Source organism: Corythoichthys intestinalis, chromosome 10, assembly GCF_030265065.1.
Source record: "Corythoichthys intestinalis isolate RoL2023-P3 chromosome 10, ASM3026506v1, whole genome shotgun sequence".
NCBI classification, from domain to species: Eukaryota; Metazoa; Chordata; class Actinopteri; order Syngnathiformes; family Syngnathidae; genus Corythoichthys; species Corythoichthys intestinalis.
The window spans coordinates 55,683,565-55,705,130 of record NC_080404.1 but is presented as its reverse complement, the minus strand read 5'-3'; the positions used below and the strand labels follow the sequence as shown (position 1 = coordinate 55,705,130).

Below are 21,566 nucleotides of genomic sequence, written 5' to 3'. Positions count from 1 at the left end.
TCAACAACCATCATGTGTTTGCAGTCAGGTTTTTTTTTTTGGCAATGAAATCGAAAAAGGGTTCTCATATTTCTTTGTAACGTGTACCACAGGCTCGCAGCTAATTCATAATTCACGAGAAATGTACCTGCTGAGTCCATTAAGGACAAATTACTGTCTAAAATTACAAGCCACGCTACAATATTAGAGAATCAGCGCAGCAAGCCACGGAAAAACATACGTCACGTGACTCTAAAGCGCTTAAGAACCCGACTTTTGGCGCTAGTGTTAAACGGTCTTTGTTTTTAGGACGTGTCAGCAAGTTGTCGTCGATTTTGTTCCTTTTTGTTCCTTTTTCCAGGGTTTCCAGTTGTGCTCGTTGAAGTTTTTTTGTTTTGGAATAATAACAGCGGCGAAATACGTCAGAAATGAGCAAATTTGTCCCAAATCGGTCGCCTTCGCAGTGTCACGTGACTTTCAAACTAGGAAGTACCTGGCATTTTGGCGCCAACGTCAAACGTCCTTTGTTTTGGGGCGCGTTTGCTAGTAGTCGTCGATTTTTGTTGACATTTCTTTCTTTTGGGGGTTCTGCACTTCTGCTCTTTGAGGATGTTTGGCGAGAAAGCTGTCGAGTTGATTCGAGAACTCAAACGGATGAATGAGGGACAACTACCAGCCTTTAACGTAAGAAAACAAAGCTATTTTCCTTACGTTTTACGTTTTTCTGCTACAACCTACCGTTCAAGATAAACTGCTTCCATATAAAACTCAACGTATATTTCGACACCCTAACAATTTTTTTAAACAACAGTGGTGGACTATTTTAGCGAAATCGTTGCTAGTTCAGTGATAAGCATCATGGGAGATGTAGTTCCTAGAAAAGTGTTTTTGAATAATTTCCAACAATTAACAAGAACTAATATTAACGGTAAAATTAGTTATTTACCCTTTCAGGGACAGTGGTGACTACAGTAAACAGCTATAAGCTCTTAATTACTAATCATGATTGTCATTTTATAAGTCCATTTTAATATGAATACAATGTTTTTAAAAACTAAATTCAAGTCAAGAGGAAGTGACCGAAAAGGCGTACCGCAAGCAATACGTCACTTTTGCTCATTAATATTCATGACGTTAGCAATTGGGGCTAGGCGGGTCAACTTCCCGTTTTCCGCATAATAAATGAATGGAAATAGTGTACGAACAAGATGTTTACTGAGCTAAACCTACCGATTCTGTCCGAAAATGATGTCCCTGGTGCCAAATTTACTGGTAAAGGTGTGAAAGAACATAAATGTTCAGTTAAAAAGATGGCTGAGTGTCGAGGGTTGAAAAAGACGGGAAAAAGAGCCGAGCCGACCTCATCCAGAGTTAGCTTTTTTATCAACACCTTTTTCTTGTGTGCATCGTCTTGCGCCACTGACAAAGACTATTTAAAAAAATATCCTTTACCACCATATGCCCTGTCTTGCTTAAATATTATATCCTCTGGTTGTCTTGCGTCTCTGACTGTTCTTGGGTGCAATTTACATAGCTATTTTTGTATAGTGATCGCAAATGCTATAATTTATTTACACTTCCCCCTTAGTAACAGTGACAGTAAGATACCATTTTAATTTTTTTTAGGTCATTCATTGTCAGACAGAAGCAGCACGGCAAAACGCCAGGCTAAAACATAAGGAAAAATATCAAAAGTGTTTACCTCTTCATCCTCTGAAGGACCTTGGCCCCAAACAAAATGTTTAATGTGTATGAAATGTGAATGGCTTCACCTAGCTGGCGTTAAACGGGTCTTTTGGTTTCGGGAAACGTATGAAGAAAACATCCTTCATATGTCGTGATGGCTAGAGTCGTTCCTACAAATTCCATAGCAGCAGTGTTTGATCGGCGTGTTTATTTTTGAAAGATTACCGGAGAAAACAAGCAGATTATATAATGGATTGTATGCGAGGGAGTGTGTATAATGTCCCTCTTCCGCGTTACGATGGCAACGTCACGGTCTAAAAATAGCATTCGTGCGGTACGCTACAAAAACCAACAGGAGATGACTTGAATTCAATAGAAAGTAACTTCAAATTTCCCCAAAATTACTCCAGAATCACTAGGAAATGACCCAAAATGATAAGGAAGTCACTCACAAGTACCTTAAAATCAAAAGGGAATGTCCCGAAATGAACAGGAAGTAAAATTCAAAACCTCAGCTTTATAAAGGTCAGAGTAAAAACCTCAAAGTCGGCGCAACTAGTTCATCTTTGGTGATAATACTTTTGTGGCATGTGTGCAGGAGGACGGCGTCCGGCAGGTTCTGCAGGAGATGGAGGCGCTTTACGAACACAACCAGGCTGACGTGTATGTAGCATAAAGGCCCTGCCGCCTCTGCGCTTAACCGTCTTTTGAGCTGCCATTTTGTTCTCCCACGCAGGAACGACGCTAAAAGCCAGCAGAGAACCGACTTGATCCCGTCCGTCAGATTCCGCCACTGCTGCCTGCTGAGGAACCGACGCTGCGTCTGCACCTACCTGTGAGGGTGACTTTAACTCTTTAGCCACGTTCAAGGCTGTTTGCTAGCTAAAAGCAGGGTCGCCAGATTTGATATGTTCTTGCCCAATTGGGCTATTTCAAAAGATCCCGGTTGGGGAAGAAATGCGTGAGGCTGGTCGAATAAAATTTGGGCTTCTTTGGAGTGGCAATTTTGATTCCTTTGAACAATCACTGTATTTTCTGGACTATAAGTCACGCTGGAGTATTCGTCAATCTAGTCAAAGGATGCGTCAGGCAAAAAAACAAAAAGTTGCACATGACCGTAAATCAAATTTTTGGAGGAAAGCGCACGGTTTGTTGTCCGCCATTACAAAGCCCGTATTTTCTGGACTATAAGTCGCTTTGTTAGGCCTGTCGTGATAACAAATTTAAGTGGGCGATATATTATCTCACACTTGCTACGATGTAAAAAAACCCCAAAAAAACTACAATTTGACCATAGATATAGTCAATATAACAAAACTATGTACACTTCATCACATGCTACTTCCAAAAAAAACAAAAAAAACTACAAATTTGGCCTGTGTCTCACGCTACTATAAAAAAAATTACAAATTGACTACAAATATGGCCAATGTGACAAAACATGGTTATTGTATGACATCCTACCATAAAGCTAAACTGACTGCTAATATAGACAATACAACAAAACTATGTACACTGCGCCACATGCTACTATTAAAAAAAAACTACAAATATGGCCACTGCGTCACACACTACTATTAAAAAAAAAAAAATAAAAACTACAAATTGACTACAAATACAGGCAATGTGACAAAACTACATTCATTGAGTCACATGCTGCTATATAAAGAAGTAATTAAAAATATGGCCACTGTGTCAATTTCTTCAAAAAAAACAAATTGACTACAAATATAGACAATGTGACAAAACTATGTACGCTGTGTCACATGCTGCTATGAAAAAAAAAAAACAACTGCAAATTGACTACAAAAATGGCCAGTGCATCACATGCTACTATAAAAAAAAACTACAAATTGACAACAAATATAGCCCCTGCATCACTTGCTATTATAAAAAAGAACTACAAATTGACTACCAATATGACCAATGTATCACACGCCACTATAAAAACCTACAAATTGACTACAATTATGGCCAGTGTATCACACGCCACTATAAAAACCTACAAATTGACTACAAATATGGTCAATGCATCACATGCTACTATAAAAACCTACAAATTGACTACGAATATAGACAATGCGCCAAAACTGTCCACTGCATTACATGCTTCTATTAAACAAAAACAACAAATATGGCCACTGCGTCACATGCTACTATAAAATGGCCACCTTTATGTCAAGAAGTTCTGGCTAGAAATTCTAGCCCCCAAACCCTTGCCTGTTAGCTTAGCGAGCTACTACGTTGCAGCGTTTTAGCTCAACAACAGCAATTTTGGTAGCATCCGCTAAACCTTTTACTCACGGTATGTAAAAAAAGTGAGACTTATTATCCGGAAAATAAGCTACAAAATATATGAGGGGAACCGTGGGAGTTTTGTTAAATTGAAGTGGCTAGATTTTGAGCGACAGCGAGAACCAAAAGTGGTATTTGCCAGGTGGCTTAGTTTTTTTGTGGCAAAATGGATTTTGCCGTGTGGCATTTTTTTGCCACATGGCAAAATCAATTTTGCCACATGGCGAAAAAAAAAAAAAAAAAGATGCCACATTGCAAAATCAATTTTGCCACATGGCAAAAAAAAAAAAGAAAAAAAAGATGCCACATTGCAAAATCAGTTTTGCCACATGGCAAAAAAGCTACATGGCAAATAAAATGCCACATGGCAAAAAAGCTACATGGCAAATAAAATGCCACATGGCAAAAAATACTACATGGCAAAAGAAAATGCCACATTGCAAAATCAATTTTGCCACATGGCAAAAAATGCCACATGGCAAATAAAATGCCACATGGCAAAAAGAAAGCCACATGGCAAAATCCATTTTGGACATGTAAAAAAGAATGCCTCATGGCAAAAAATACCACATGGCAAAATCCATTTTGCCACATGGCAAATAGAATGGCACATGGCAAAAAGAATGGCACATGGCAAAAAAAATGCCACATGGCAAAATCCATTTTTCCACATGGCAAAAAGAATGGCACATGGCAAAAAAAATGCCACATGGCAAAATCCATTTTGCCACATGGCAAAAAAAAAAAATGCCGCGTGGCCAAATCAATTTGGTCACATGGCAAAAAAAAATGCCACATTGCAAAATCTGTTTTGTCACATGGCAAAAACTGCCACATGGCAAAATCCATTTTGCCACATGGCAAAAAGAATGCCACATGGCAAATAAAATGCCACATGGCAAAAAGAATGCCACATGGCAAAATCCATTTTGGACATGTCAAAAAGAATGCCTCATGGCAAAAAAATACCACAAGGCAAAATCCATTTTGCCACATGGCAAATAGAATGGCACATGGCAAAAAATGCCACATGGCAAAAAGAATGGCACATGGCAAAAAAAATGCCACATGGCAAAATCCATTTTGCCACATGGCAAAAAAAAAATGCCACGTGGCCAAATCAGTTTGGTCACATGGCAAAAAAAATGCCACATTGCAAAATCAGTTTTGTCACATGGCAAAAACTGCCACATGACAAAATCCATTTTGCCACATGGCAAAAAAAATACCACAAACCAAAGTCCATTTAGCCACATACCCCCCAAAAATGCCACATGGCAAAATCCATTTTGCCACATGGGAGAAATAAAACACATGGCAAAAAAAATAAAAAATGCCACATGGCAAAATCCATTTTGCCACATGGCAAAAAAATACTAAATGGCAAAATCCATTTTGTCACATGGCAAAAAGAATGTCACATGGCCAAAAATGCCACATGGCAAAAAAAATGGCACATGGCAAAAAAATACCACATGGCAAAATCCGTTTTACCACATGGCAAAATCAGTTTTGCCACATGGCAAAAAAAATGCCACATGGCAAAATCCATTTTGCCACATAGAAAATACCACTTTTGGTTCTCAGCCCTGCTGTAGATTTTACCCTGCCTAAAAGTTACCAAACAAACGTGAACGGCAGCTGATTGTCGCTCATGAGAACGTTCTCAAAGTAGATTTAAAAATGTTCTTCCGGCGCCATCAGGTACGACCGTCTTCTTCGGATCCGAGCGCTGCGCTGGGAATACGGCAGCGTTCTCCCCGCCAACGTGCGCTTCCACATGAGCGCCGAGGAGGTCAGCGTGCTCGTGTGTGCCCTTGTTTGTCGGAGGCTCCGTTGACCTAGCGGCCGACACCTTTTTTTGTGTGTGTGTGCGCAGTTGCAGTGGTTCGCACGCTACAAAAAGTCTCTCGCGAGCTATATGCGTTCACTGGGCGCGAGCGGCGGACTGGACATCACCCAGGAGATGAAACCGCCCAAAAGTCTTTACGTACAGGTCAGAACAGGCACACTCTAAAACGGAAACCATGGCGCGTTTCAATCAGAAACTCGAAAATGCCATATCTGGAGAAATTGCGATGGAAGCATGCTGTCAGGGTTGATACATCAGTCACTTTCGGGTTCCCTTCCTGTTTATGTCTTGTTGAAATGGGGGATTTCGGGGTGAAGTCATCTGACCTTTTAGCCAGATTGCCGGAATCACGCCACCCGAACTGTTGGCGCAGCTCCAACGACCCGGGGCCGGCAGAACCCCCATGACCCGGGGCCGGCAGAACCCCATAACCCGGCCAAAAGACCAAACTCCACGCGTTCACCTTAGTCTTAACCGTTTGTACTGACTCCATTTTGAAAGCTGGAAAAAGGCTTCGAAACATAAGTTGACAATTTATTCAGGTCGACAGTGATCAAACGGCAAGGCAAAACAGCGACAGACCCAGGTGAGGTGGCAGGGTATGTCAACAAAATGTTCCCGAGAAAAGTGACAACGATTAGTTAAGCATTCGGTCTTTTAAAGGCTCTGGTGAGGCGGACCGTGGTCCGGAAGAAGGGTGTGCTTGGCCGTTGTTTAGGATAATCTTCTATCGCAGTTTTGGCTGTTTTACAGTTGCTGAGTCACCGTTACTGGGGCGATCACAGTGGGAGATTTTGCCCACCTTAGCGACAAAGGGGCACTTGGAGTTTTATCAGTTGGATATCGGGCGTTCGCCGGTGTTCCTTGTGTTGGGACAGGACGTCCCGCCATTTGTTCTGGATTGTCCTGAAGAGCTGATTTTGGGATTTGGTGTTGCAGATGTGGGCTTGTAGATGTCTTGCCTATTACCTGGTTGTCAGCGTCCATCTTGCTCAGTCAGCTGCATGACCTACGTGTTGGGCTTCCATGGTCAGAAGGCGTCATGTATCTCTTATGCACTATGTCAAATATATTCTGCTTGTTTCCTTAAACTATGATATAAATGTTATTTATTTTATATTGGGTGTTTTAGAGTAATACAAACAGTCCAACAGTAAATATGAGAAAATATACTATTCCCTGATTGATTATATTATTGATTATATTAAGTGTGTTAGAGTAATACAAGCAGTCGAAAGGTAAATACGAGTCAAGATACTATTCTCGTCAGGGGTCACTTCCTGTTGATTTTGGGAGGCGTTTCGGGTTCACTTCATGTACGTATCGGGTTATTTCCTGTTGATTTTTAGAAATTCAAGGGTAATTTTCTGTTGATTTGGGGGCATTTCAGGGATACTTCCTGTTAATTTTGTTGTACCTCGGACTTTCTGTAGGTATTGAGTCACTTCCTGTCGATATGTGGGAATTTCGGGGTCAATTCCTGTTGAATTTGGGGGCACATCGGGATCACTTCCTGTACATATAGGCTCACTTCCGGTTGATTTTTCTAAGCATCTCGGACGTCCTGAAGATATCGGGTCACTTCCTTTTTTTGGGGGGGAATTTCCGGGTTCACTTCCTGTACATATTGGGTCACTTCCTTTGCTATGGCAGGATTCCCGGGTCACTTTCTGTTGAATTTGTGGCATCTTGGAACCCTGTAAATATCGGGTTACTGCCTGTACATATAGGGTCACTTCCTGTTCCTGTGGTGGAATTCCCGGGTCACTTCCGGTTGATTTTTCTAAGCATCTCGGACTTCCTGAAGATATCGGGTCACTTCCTATTTATTTTGGGGAATTTCCGGGTTCACTTCCTGTACATATTGGGTCACTTTAGAGATGGAATGCTCGAGCCTTCCTGCTCGAATCTGAGTCGAACAAATGAAGTAGAGGCGTGTCAAAACAGTGTTCCGAAAACGGCGTCGAGCAAGCCAAAAGTCACGTGACCACTGCTGACGATGCCTCGAATGTCACAGACGTGTCAGCGAGTCACAGTGTTTCCACAGGAAAATGAAAACTCGATGGGAGCCCGCCCGCTCAAACGGTGTGAACTAGGCCTGAACGATATTGGAAAAAACTATTGTTGCGATTTTTTTTTAGGTTTGCAATATATTGCGATATTATATTGCGATATTTAAAAAAAAAGATCTATCTTTTTTAAAGAAATTTTCACTAAATGACTTGAATAGCTGTTTGGAAATACTTTACATAACACACCGTGACCACAGTGTATTCATATAATACCGTTTAATTTGTGAATGATGAAGATTTCTGTATGAAGGTATCCAGGAAGTCATGTCTGCACAAAATAGATCATTTATTGAATACAATATTTTACACTTCAACAGCAGCAAATAAATTAAATGATAAATAAAAGAGCAGGTGCATTAGTCCCCTAAGTTTTTGACAAAATATAACAATAAATAAAAACTTCTGTAAAATAACAACAAAGTTGTCAACATATTTGAACAAAAATATTAAATATGACAAATAAAAGAGTTGTTCACAAACTATAACAATAAATAAAAACCTCAGTAAAACAACAAAGTTGTCAACATATTTGAACAAAAATATTAAATATGACAAAAGAGTTCACAAACTATAACAATACATAAAAACCTCAGTTAAACAACAAAGTTGTCAACATATTTGAACTTAAATATTAAATCTGACTAATAAAAGTGCAAGTGCATTAGTCCCCTGAGTTGTTTACACAAAATATAACAATATAAAACTGCAAAACGGCAACAAAGTTGTAAAAATATTTCAACAAAAATATTAAGTATCAAAACTTTATGTGCAGCTGTACTATATATAGTTATTTGAAAAATACGGTTTACAATAAATTTAAATATAAAAGAAACAAACTCAATTGAACTTGTAAATAATTGAACTGAATAACTGCAAATAACTGTGATGAATAACAGAACCATTTTAACTCCCAAATTTCCTGCCTTCCTGATAGCTGTCACATGAATAAAAAGAAGAAAAGACATTCCTTCAGCTGTGTTATGTATTTGTCTGCATATCGTCCACCTTCCTTGCTCAGCAATTCTCAACTGGGTCTCATAGGTTTTAGGCCAAGACTATTAGTTTATCCACTATAGCAGGCTTGAGACAAGAACGTTGGCACGTAACAACGTTCCCACCTGTGCTAAAAAGCCTCTGATGGGGAGCTCGTAGCAGGAATGCATAGATACCTGCGTTTTAAATGGTCCCACATGTTTGACAGATTACTTCTTGTTGAGGCAACCATGGCGAGGCACTGTCGACAGGGCTGTTTTTTGTCCCTTATAGTCTTGTTCTTGCCAAAATACTTCCAAAACTCCTTTTGGATACAGTCTTCCTTGCTCCTCCAACGTGTTGATTGCTTGCTTTCACTTTGAGAACGGGCCCTCCTCCCTCCGCTCTGCTGTTCGGCCCCTCCTCCCTCCACTCCGCTGTTGCAGGGGGAGGGGGAGGAGCCGATGACTTGCTGGAGAGAAAGAGAAGCTGTGCGCTTTTTTTCCCTCTCCTTCCTCAAAACAAACGTTTGTGGATTAAAAAAAATGAAATTAAAAAACTATCGCACGTCCTTGCGATGGGACTATTGCACATGCGCACATCGCGATGGCGATGTTTAAACGATATATCGTTCAGGCCTAGTGTGAACGCAATAAAAAGTGGCAGAATAACCCAGTTATTCGGCGGTTTTTTGAGAGGAGGAATTTTCGCGAGTGCTACAAACATTTGCTCATTTTCAAGTCAGGAGTGGGAATATCATCACTGGAATAGGCATGTGCCGGTATGAGATTTCGACGGTACGATAACCGTGAGCAAAAATACCGCGGTTTTACGGTATCACGGTATTGCAATTATAGCTCCAAAATGTGTTATTTTGAGAGGTATGGGTTGGGGGGGACAACTTTTTTCTGTGATTTTTTTATTTTTCAGAAAATATTTGTAAATTGGAACATGATTATTATGTTAAAATAAATAAATCAACAAAAAAATATTTTAAATAAAATTAAAATAAATAGAACTTATACTTACCCACAGCTCAGGTTGCTCAAGATTGGAGCAAGAACTAAATTAAATGCTATAAAAAAGTAAAAACACTTCTAAATAAAATTGAAAAATATTGACTGCACTTTTTTTTGAGGGGGCAAAAGCTCAAGTGAAGTTTCGCCATTTTCAGCCACTGTGTCAACTTCAGTCTACATGTCATGCCTTTGTGTTAAAAAGACGCAGAATTCGTCAGTTAATAAGTTAAAAATGGATAAGTTAGTTAAAATGTGAATGTTGTTGTGTAAAGGTTTCATCTAACACTGGGAGTGAGACCTCTCCTTGTCCAGCAAGCGTACATTTGTGCTTAGGGCAAGATCATCTGTCGCAATTAGCGATCTTTGATGATCTCCCTTTTCCTTCATTGAAGCTTGTTTCTCAGTGGCCGTGAGATTTATAACCTCGACTAAGTTGCTCTCCCAGCTAAGACTAGGCTAAGATTCATCTTTGTAAGTTTTTCGTTAATTTGTATTTTGAATTTGAAAGGAAAATGTGTGTTGTTTTTGGCGAACTTTTTCATGGATGACTTCCTCACATTCTGTTGTGTTTGTGCTAATGAAGCTACTCACACGTGTAAAATACTATTGTTCAACGTTTTAAAACTATATTTCAGTTGCCCCAATTTGAGACCTCCATAAATTCAAGAAAAGTACGCCTTTTGTTTGGAGTGTTTCTTTTTTGGTGTTTAGCAGAATAGCGTCACTGACACACACACATCAACAACCGGAGAGGGAAGGGTGAGCGCTGCCGCTCCAAGATACTTGTGGCTGCATTTTTGAGACTTGTAAAATAGCGAATACCATTCTACGGTATGACGGAAAATTATAGTGGTTTTGAAACCGTGACGTTTTCATACCACGGTAAACCTTGAAACCGGTAACCGGCACATGCCTACACTGGAATTTAAATAAATTCATTCCGCATTGTTATACACTAGATAGTAGAGCTGGGAATCTTTGGGCACCTAACGATTCGATTACGTTTCAGAGGCTCCGATTCGATTATAAAACGATTATTGATGCACCCCCCTCCTTTTTTTTTTTTTCTTTTTCTTTTATTTAAATGTTTTGTACATTAGTTCCAAAATTGTTCAAATATCCTCTCAGGCTAAACCAAACTACTATTTCAGTATCAAGTTAACATGTAACAGTAAACAAATATACAAAAATAACAGTAAATAAAATACTCCAGTCCCCATTCTGTATCAGCCGCTTTAAACTACATTCAATTAATTTAATGTTGTGAATCAACTGTTACAGTTGTTAAAATTGCTCCCGTTATTCCATAATTTCCCTTCTGTCTACTTTTGTCAAAGTTTTGAAACTATTTCATCATTTAAAGATAGATTCAAGACAAGATTCTGCCGATTTAGAAGTATTTTAGATAAAACGTTAATTAGGTTCGCTACAACAGAGCCTTCTAGAGAGGTCTACTGCTTTAAGATGGCGGCTGTTTACTTACGCCGGAAAGTCTGTCATGTTGCATCTCTGTTCAATAATACATTGTCTAACACTGACGTCGTCTGTCTTTTTGCATCTAGTTCTACATATATATGATATTTACTGTAGCCGTATGTTTGTAGCAACTAGCTACTGGGCGCTGTTTGTAGCGCTGTCAGCAGCAGTCAGGTATGATTGGGTTTTTTTTTTTATCTAGCGGCATGAGTTGAACATGATAATTACTCTCGGTCCGTTCCTCATTGCGTCCCAAAGACTGTGTTTTACTTCCGCTTTACCTGGTATAATTCAATAATCGGAATTTGGATATTTGTGAATCGTTCTCGAATCTTCCACGGCCAAATCGCGAATAATCTAAGAATCGGAAATTTCGGACGCCTCTACTAGATAGTGGCATTAGTTTAGATATTTAGAATAGATACAAATACGACACATCCACCCGCCCCCCAGAAATTATACTTAATTAAAAAATAAAATGTTTCACAAACCTTTCCTTTGTTTTATTTGGCTCAATTATTTCCATCTTATGATTTTGGAAATCCTTATAGTATGCAATAAATAATATTCCTGTTCCCAAGCACTGTGCTTACTTTACTGTAATATTTACAAAAAATTAACAATACATAGTTACTCCCCGGCTTCTAGGACAAGCCACTTACATAACTAGCACTGTCGTGTATTACAAATACTGCTTTGAACACATCTTCACAGACAAAGCAATGACACAGGCTTAAAAAGGTCAACTTTAATTGTGTAAATTACACTTAATGACGACACGATCTCCTGGTTGAAATAGAGAACATCCACTTAATTCTATTGAAGATACAGTTGTGGTCAAAAGTTTACATACACTTGTGAAGAACATAATGTCATGGCTCTCTTGAGTTTCCAGTTATTTCTACAACTCTGATTTTTCTCTGATAGAGTGATTGGAACAGATATTTCTTTGTCACAAAAAACATTCATGAAGTTTGGTTCTTCTATGACTTTATAATGGGTGAACAGAAAAAAGTGATCAAATCTGCTGGGTCAAAAATATACATACAGCAGCGCTAATATTTGGTAACATGTCCCTTGGCCATTTTCACTTCAATTAGGCGCTTTTGGTAGCCATCCACAAGCTTCTGGCTGAATCTTTGACCACTCCTCTTGACAGAATTGGTGCAGTTCAGTTCAATTTGATGGCTTTCTGACATGGACTTGTTTCTTCAGCATTGTCCTCAATGGGGTTTAAGTCAGGACTTTGGGAAGGCCATTCGAAAACCTTAATTCTAGCCTGATTTAGCCATTCCATTACCACTTTGGATGTGTGTTTGGGGTCATTGTCCAGTTGGAACACCCAACTGTGCCCAAGACCCAATCTTCGGGCTGATGACGTTAGGTTATCTTGAAGAATTTCATGGTAATCCTCCTTCTTCATTATCCCATTTACTCTCTGTAAAGCACCAGTTCCATTGGTAGCAAAACAGCCCCACAGCATAATACTACCACCACCGTGCTTGACGGTAGGCATGGTGTACTTGGGGTTAAAGGCCTCACCTTTTCTCCTCCAAACATATTGCTGGGCATTGTGGCCAAACAGCTCGATTTTTGTTTCGTCTGACCACAGAACTTTTCCTCAGAAGGTCTTATCTTTTGTCCATGTGATCAGCAGCAAACTTCAGTCGAGCCTTAAGAAGCCTCTCAGTCCATGGAGATGCAAAACACGCTTGACTGTGGACACTGTGTTCCAGCAGCTTCTAATTCTTGGCAGATCTGCTTTCTGGTGATTCTCGGTTGAATCTTCACCCTCCTCACCAATTTTCTCTCAGCAGCAGGTGATAGCTTGCGTTTTCTTCCTGATCGTGGCAGTGACAAAACAGTGCCATGTACTTTATACTTACAAACAATTGTTTGCACTGTTGCTCTTGGGACCTGCAGCTGCTTTGAAATGGCTCCAAGTGACTTTCCTGACCTGTTCAAGTCAATAATCACTCACAAAAAATTGCTAATTCGTGTTGCTGTATGTATATTTGTGACTCAGCAGATTTGATCACTTTTTCTGTTAACCCATAATAAAGTCATAAAAGAACCAAACTTCATGAATGTTTTTTGTGACAATGTTTTCTGTTCCAATCACTCTATTGGAGAAAAATCAGAGTTGTAGAAATAACTGGAAACTCAAGAGAGCCATGACATTATTTTCTGTTCTGTTGACCACAACTGTATGTAATGCTGAGTCAATTTGACAAGTTTAGTTTTAAAAAGGAACGTGCACTGTTAATCCAGTAGATGGAGCTCTTGCAGTGTGTCAAACGCCTCGAAACAGTGATTCAATTTAGGGCAATCGTCTTAAAAGTGGTTCATTGTTTCGCAAAGCCTCGGTTTTTCCATCCCTAGGTAACTTCCTTTGCTATGACAGGATTCCCGGGTCACTTCCTGTTGAATTTGAGGCATCTTTGAACCCTGTAAATATCGGGTTACTTCCTGTTTATTTTGGGACATTTTCAGTTCACTTTCTGTTCCTGTTGGGTCGCTTCCTGTTGATATGGGGGGTATTTTGGGGTCACTTTCTTTTGATTTTGAAGTATCTAGTTTCATAGGGATTGGACATCTAGCGCCCTCAATGGTAGCCAATGAGTAAAGCAGTTGATGATATTCTAATCTACATGATAGGAGTGACTTTACATTTAAGTGAGGATGTAGTAATTTTAGGGAAATTTTTTTTTTTGAATTATAAATTGGAAAAACAGGCTATCGGTACAACACAAGTCTATACTTTATGTCGCGCGTTTCCTTCAGGTGCGTTGCGTGAAGGACCACGGCGAGCTGGAGATGGACGACGGAACGTTGGTCCTCCTCAAGAAAAACAGCCAGGTGGCGCCACTTCTCCGCTTTCATTTTCCTGTTTTTCAAAGTCAAACTACGTTTTTTTGTGTCTGTCCGCAGCACTTCTTGCCGCGCTGGGAATGCGAGCAGCTGATCCGCCAAGGCGTCCTGGAACACGTCGTCCCCTAAACCGCCGTACAGAGAAATTAAATGTTCGTATACTGACGTTGCCGAGCAAATCCCGGCGGCTGTATTTTGGACGTTTTAGGAATGAGGACTTGCAAACGGATCTGGTGGCGCTTTTGGGATTCTCCGATGTTTTACCTTTGTTGGAAAAGGTGACCAAATGTTGAATTTTCAAGTATCAATTAAACCCTTCAAATGAAAAATGAGTAGAAAAGCAGTTTTTGCCTCGTCATTTTTTTTCCGGACTATAAGGGCGCTTTCATACGAAGCACCTAAAGGGACATTGACAGAAATAAAATACATTTCAACAATTTGGTGATAAACATTTGCATTATATAGCATTTAAGCTAGCAGACTTTTGCTCTGCAAGTTAGACAATTGTTGTAAACATTTGCATTCGATAGCATTTAAGCAAGCAGGATTTTGCCATGTACATTAGCCAATTGTCGAAAACATTAGCATTATATAGCATTTAAGTTAGCTGACATTCTGCTCTGCAAGTTAGGCAATTGTTGGAAACATTAGCTTTATAAAGAATTTAAGCTAGCGGACTTTTGCTATGCAAGTTAGCCAATTGTAAACATTAGCATTATATAACATTTAATTTAGCTGACGTTCTGCTCTGCAAGTTAGCCAATTGTTGGAAGCATTAGCATTATATAGCATTTAAGCAAGCAGGATTTTGCCATGTAAATTAGCCAATTGTCGAAAACATTAGCATTATATAGCATTTAATTTAGCTGACGTTCTGCTCTGCAAGTTAGCCAATTGTTGGAAACATTAGCATTATATAGCATTTAAGCTAGCTGACATTCTGCTCTGCAAGTTAGCCAATTGTTGTAAACATTAGCCTTATATAGAATTCAAGATAGTGGACTTTTGCTCTGCAAGTTAGCCAATTGTTGTAAACATTAGCCTTATATTGAATTTGAGGTCGCGGACTTTTGCTATGCAAGTCAGCCTGTTGTTGCACTTGGATATTGCTAATGTTTATCACAACAAGAATGTTTATGACAAAAAAAGTTCAATTTTTTTTAAAGATTAAAAATGCATACATATAGCATTTAAGCTACCTGGCATTCTGCTCTGCAAGTTAGCCAATGGCGTACCGGAACCAACACGTCACTTCCGCTCATTAATATTCATGACATTAGCTACTGTTGCTAAGTAGGGACAAGCCACCGTTCGTCCCTAATAGGAAATGAATGGAAATCGTGTACGAAGGAGATTTTTACATAGCTAAACCTACCAATTCTCTCCGAAAATGATGTGCCTGGTGCCAAATTGACTGGCAAAGATCTGGAAGAACATAAAAATGTTCAGTTAAAGAGATGGCTTGAGTGTCGAAGGCTGAAAAAGACGAAAAAAAACAGCCGACCTAAGCATAGCTCTAGCTTTTTTATCGACGCGACTGACAATGACATTCTCCTGTTTCAACAAACTATCCTTTACCATCAGCCCTGTCTTTCTTATATATCCTCTGGTTGTCCTACGTCTCTTACCGTTCTTGGGGATAATTTAGTTAGCTTTGTGTAGCGATCGCAAATGCTACTCAGTGACAGCCAACGAACACTTTTAATTTTTTCATTGATAACACATCTTAATCCTATAATTTATTTACACTACCCCCTTACTAAAGTTGTTTATATATATATATATATATATATATATATATAAAACAGAAACGGTAACAGTGGCAGTCAGATACTATTGTAATTCTTTTCAGGTCATTCATTGTCAGACAGAAGCAGTACGGCACAACGTTACGCAAAAAAAATAAGGTAAAAATATAAAAATGGCTTACCTCTTTGTCCTCCGAAAGACCATGCCAACCCAACATAATGTTTACTGCATATGAAATGTGAATGGATTCGCCGAGCTGGTGTCAAAGTCGGCGCAAGTTGATTCGGTCTTCACACTTTTTTCTCCCGAGTTTTTGGTTTCCAGAAACGTATGAAGAAAACATCCTTCATGTGTCGTGATGTCTAGAGTCGTTTCTTCAAGTTCCAAAAAAGCAATGCGTGATCGGCATGTTCGTTTTTGAAAGATTACCGGAGAAAAGTAGCACTAATTACGTCGTGTCTATGCGAGGGCGGGTCTATAGTGTCCCACTTCGGCTTTACGATGCGACGTCACGGTCTAAAAATAGCCTGCGTGCGGTACGCCATTGTTGGAAACATTAGCCTTATATAGTAGCATTTAAGCCAGCGGACTTTTGCTATGCAAGTCAGCCGGTTGTTGCACTTGGATAATGCTAATGTTTATCACAACAAGAACGTTTCTGACAAAAAAAGTTTAGATTTTTTTTTAAATATTAAAAATGCATACATATAGCATTTAAGCTACCTGACATTCTACTCTGCAAGTTAGCCAGCTGTTGGAAACATTTTTCTTATATAGCATTTAAGCTAGCGAACTTTTCCTATGCAAGTAAGCCAATTGTCGTAAACATGAGCATTATATATCGTTTAAGATAGCTGACATTCTCCTGCAAGTTAGCCAATTGTTGTAAACATTAGCATTATATAGTGTTTAAGCTAGCCGAAATTCTACTCTGCAAGTGAGCCAATAGGGAATGGGACGTACTACGCCACTGTTTGGCTAGGCCGCCATGCTGGCAATATCCTTCCGGCAGACTCAACGGGGATTGTAACTGTGGTAGTGCTAACCTAATTCCTTCGGTGTATTAGAAAGAAAATATGGGTGTGCATTGTTGTGTTACCGGGTGCAACAGTGTCTCCTGCGACAAAAAAAAAAAAGGGCGAGGAAAACTGGACTCACTTCTCACCGTTTTCCTGCATGGAGGACCAAATATCAGATCACGAAGGCACGACGGATGGCTGGGTTGCAGCGGTTTGTCGGAAAAGCATTTCTTTTGATCATACTTCTGCTGGAATGAGAGCGTGTTCCCGTCATCTCTACTCTTGTAAATTGAACGATTTATCCGTTTTGGTTTCAATACGTTTTTTAATTTTTTTTACCGTTGTGTAAATCTTCCTCGGTAGCAATGCTAACCTACTCCTCCTCCTCACCTACCTGTTGTGTTACTAGGTAAACCTGCTGACAAGACATCCCGATTGGTCACCATCTCTCTTCTTGGATTATTTGACAAAGAAAATTTGTTCAATTGAGTGGTTCCATTTGCCGTCTGGGTCTGCCTTTCTTGCTGATAAACTGCGGGCTTTTAACTTGTGAAAATGCAAGAACTTTAATGCACATATTTATTCTGCTTGGCTATTTAACTAAGGCCAGTGAAGTGTTGTGTTTTTTTAACCACTTTGACAAAGACACGTTTCATTGTAATGTTGAATTGATAAATTCTATTATTATTTATAATTATTCTTGTTTGCACTAATGTAGACTTTAGACTGTCAATTCAAATAGTGTTGGAAAAGTTTCAATACCTAAAATAGAAATGCAAGAACTGTAATGTACATATTTATACACCTTTATCTACCTGAGGCCACTGAATGTTTTTTTAACTGCTTTGAAAAATACAGGTTTTGTTGTGATCTTGTATTTATATAGTATATAGCTTTTTATAATGTATTATGTATTATAATATTTGCTACCCCCTGTCTGAGTGTGGGCCATTTTGCACTAAAAGGATTTTAAACTGTCAGTTCAAATATTGTGTTGGACAACTTGCAATACTTAAAATGGAAATGCAAGAACTTTAAACCACTTATTTATTCTGTCTGGCAATTTACCCAAGGCCAGTAAATAGTTTTTAAACTGCTTTGACAAAGACACGTTTATTGTGATCTTGTATTTGTGTATTACTTATAATTATATAATATTTGCTGCCACCGTCAGAGGGTGGGCCTTGTTTGCACTAATTTAAAGATTTTAAGCTGTCAATTAAAATATCGTATTGGAGAAATTGCATTACTTGAAATAAATCTATTGCAACTTATCAGTCCCAGTTCTTGTCTACAACACTGTCCAAAAATTGTCAATGCATATTCCAAATAGAATAACAAAATTAAGTCACCTGACTTTGTAATTATTACACCTGTTTATTATGAAGACCTGAAGTAAACAACAAGCAGTTACAGTTTGTCAAGAAGTTGTTCAAGTCATGTTTTGGTATTCATATTTTATTGACTTTTCACAACAACACTTGGGATCGTGTTTGTAAGAGCAGAGCAAACTGAAGTTTCAGCGTGCACTCTTCGCCTTTCCAACCTCTCATAACGCTCCGATGTGGTGCGCTTGACCTCAGAATAACCCAAGAAGAGATATGGTGACCAATCGGGATGTGTTGTCAGCATTTCATATGCAGGTTTTCCTAATAAAAAAACGTATTGAAACCAAAACGGATAAATCGTTCAACTTACAAGAGTAGAGATGACGGGAACACGCTCTCATTCCAGCAGAAATATGATCAAAAGAAATGCTTTTCCGACGAACCGCTGCAACCCAGCCATCCGTCGTGCCTTCGTGATCTGATATTTGGTCCTCCATGCAGGAAAACGGTGAGAAGTGAGTCCAGTTTTCCTCGCCCTTTTTTTTTTTTGTCGCAGGAGACACTGTTGCACCCGGTAACACAACAATGCACACCCATATTTTCTTTCTAATACACCGAAGGAATTAGGTTAGCACTACCACACGTTACAATCCCCATTGAGTCTGCCGGAAGGATATTGCCAGCATGGCGGCCTAGCCAAACAGTGACGTAGTACGTCCCATTCCCTATTGTTGGAAACATTAGCCTTATAAAGAATTCAAGCTAGTGGATGTTTGCTATGCAAGTTAGCCAGTTGTTGTAATTGGATAATGCTAATGTTTATCACAACAAGAACGCTTCTGGCAAAAAAGTTCTGATTTTTTAAAAGATTAAATATACAAAGTTTTTGCTTAAAATAAGTCTGTTAAGCTTATTTTAATTTAGCTATTTTATTTCAATAAATTTGAGTAAAATTTACTTGAAGCACTGGCAGATCATTTCACTTATTCGTAGCACATTTACACAGAAAACAAGCGAATTTAACTAGTTTTAAGGAGGGGTGTTTTTGCTGTGCATATGTATTGGTTCAGGTGATACACCGTTGGATTCAAACCTTTGTTTTCAAAAACTACTAAAGAAACATTATGAAAACTTCTAGAGTAAATGTCTGGATTTTATTCGCAGATTTAAATTGAACATACACAATCAATACAAACATGGTAATCATCTCTTTAACTATCCTGGAATGCAAAAAAAAACAAAAACATTTGTCTTAATATAATAGTTTGATTAATAGGGGGCATATCCAGGGGTTAATTTGTGCTGGATCTTGCCGGAACAAGATCTGGCACCTCTCGATTTTGGCCTCCCGGGACTTATTTGGGCAGATGCGGCGCCTCTTGTGAATAGAAAATAATAATATAAAATTGTTTTTAAAAAATGTATTGTAATTGCCCAATTGATGGCTTTCTCCACTTTATTGTGGGAACAATAAGAAAACCATAAACAAAATAACAGCGGACTGCTGCCACACTTCTCCCCCTCGCTTCCTACGACTCACATTACCCCAGCCCTACCGTCTCTTAAAGGGACCATGCACACTGCATAGTGGCTTGTTTTTGAACTTTTTGTTGACAAAGGTATCAGACACACAACGTGCTGACAACTTTGTTTCTTTATTAACACATGGAGCTAACAGCAGGAACACAATTTGGGGCTCTCGGCAGGCTGTGCCTCACTATCTCACTCCCTCATCACCTTACCAAAAAAAAAAACAGTAACGTTGCATGCACTTCAGGGTGCCTCGGAAAACATCAGAATATTACACATAGTATGCAAAAATTCATTTACAGAACAAATCCCAAGAATTGCATGTTGTTTATTAAAAGCTAACGTCATTTGAAACAGTCTGAGATTTGATGCACTGAAAAGCTGGACCAACAAATCACAACCCTTAAATAAAAAAAAAACGTTTGAAATTTGTAGCATACCTGCGATCAAGGATTGTTGATTTTACGAAGTTGGGAAAGGATACAAAACCATAAAAGTTTATCAATCGATAGTCAGAGAAGTTGTCTACAAATGGAGAGAGTTTGGCACTTTTGCTTCTCTCCCAAGGAGTGGCTGTCCACCAAAGCTGACGCCTAGAGTTCAGCGCAGAATACTCGGAGAGGTAAAAAAGAACCCTAGAATGTCTGCTAAAGGCTTACAGAAATCACTGGCACAGTCCAATATCTCTTTGCACATATCAACTATGTGTAAAACTATGGCCAAGAATGGTATTCAGAGGAGGACTCCACGGAGGAAGCCACTGCTGTTTAAAAAAACATTGTTGCTCGTTTAATGTTCGTAAAAAGGCACTCGGACACTCCACAGAACTTTTGGCAAAATATTTTGTGGACTGATGAATCCGAAGTTGAATTGTTTGGGAGTAACGCACAGTGTCATGTGCGTCATGTTTAGGAAAAATGGAACGGCTCACCCACAATATCACCTCATCCCCACCGTGAAGCATGGTTGAGGGAGCATCATAATTTGGGGCTGTTTTGCTACCTAAGGGCCTGGACAATTTACAATCATTAATCGAAGCATGAATTTGATACTTTTGTAGGAAAACCTGAGGCTGTCTGTCAGACAGTTGAAGCTAAAAAGAGGATGGATGCTGCAACAAAACAATGATCTAAAACACAGAAATAAATCAATTTCAGAATGGTTTCAGAAGAACAAACTACATGTTCTGGAGTGATCAAGTCAAAGTCCAAACTTGAACCCCATTGAGATGCTGTGGCATGACCTGAAGACAGCAATTCATGCCAGACATCCCAGGAATCTGACTGAACTACAGCAGTTTTGTAGAGAAGTATCGACCAAGATTAGTGATACATGTGCCAGACTGATCTGCAGCTACAGGAAGTGTCCGGTTGAAGTTATTGCTGCCACAAAATATTAAATGTGATGGTTCACTTACTTATTTTTCCCCCTTCTGTCATTGTTTGCATGCTATTTGCATTAAAATATGAAAACCTATAAATGTTTTGGTGGTTTCATTTAAACCACAGTTTTTTCATCTGTGTGATTTTGACAAAGATCAGATAACATTTGATGGTGATTTTATGCACAAATGTGATGAATTCCAAAAGGTTCAGATACATTTACGTAACACTGTAAATACTTATCTTCCTTTTATGGCTGGGTTGCAACAAAGGCGGTTGTGCGGTGTCTGTAAACAGGGGTCTCCAGGGTAAAACGGACAAATTAAAGACCATGTT

The 21,566-nt window shown here is 39.1% G+C and overlaps 1 protein-coding gene across 2 annotated transcripts; it reads left to right on the top strand.

Moving 5' to 3' along the window:
- The first annotated feature begins 208 nt into the window (after positions 1-208).
- gins1 (GINS complex subunit 1 (Psf1 homolog)) lies at positions 209-14,549 on the top strand. Of its 2 annotated transcripts, none has more exons than XM_057848407.1 (7): positions 209-663; positions 2,264-2,328; positions 2,402-2,500; positions 5,665-5,755; positions 5,840-5,956; positions 14,136-14,210; positions 14,283-14,549. In XM_057848407.1, exons 1-7 carry the CDS (start codon positions 589-591, stop codon positions 14,349-14,351), a joined length of 591 nt encoding a protein of 196 aa, XP_057704390.1. In that variant the 5' UTR covers positions 209-588; the 3' UTR covers positions 14,352-14,549. The 2 variants fall into 2 exon arrangements, with proteins under 2 accessions (XP_057704390.1, XP_057704391.1); XM_057848408.1 differs by lacking the exon at positions 209-663 and adding an exon at positions 725-2,190.
- The last annotated feature ends 7,017 nt before the right edge of the window (positions 14,550-21,566 follow it).

Coding starts and splice junctions, on each gene's coding strand:
- gins1 (XM_057848407.1), top strand. CDS start 589: ATGTTTGGCGAGAAAGCTGTCGAGTTGATTCGAGAACTCAAACGGATG. Junction 2,329..2,401: donor GAACACAACCAGGCTGACGT/GTATGTAGCATA, acceptor TCTCCCACGCAG/GAACGACGCTAAAAGCCAGC. Junction 5,756..5,839: donor TCCACATGAGCGCCGAGGAG/GTCAGCGTGCTC, acceptor GTGTGTGCGCAG/TTGCAGTGGTTCGCACGCTA.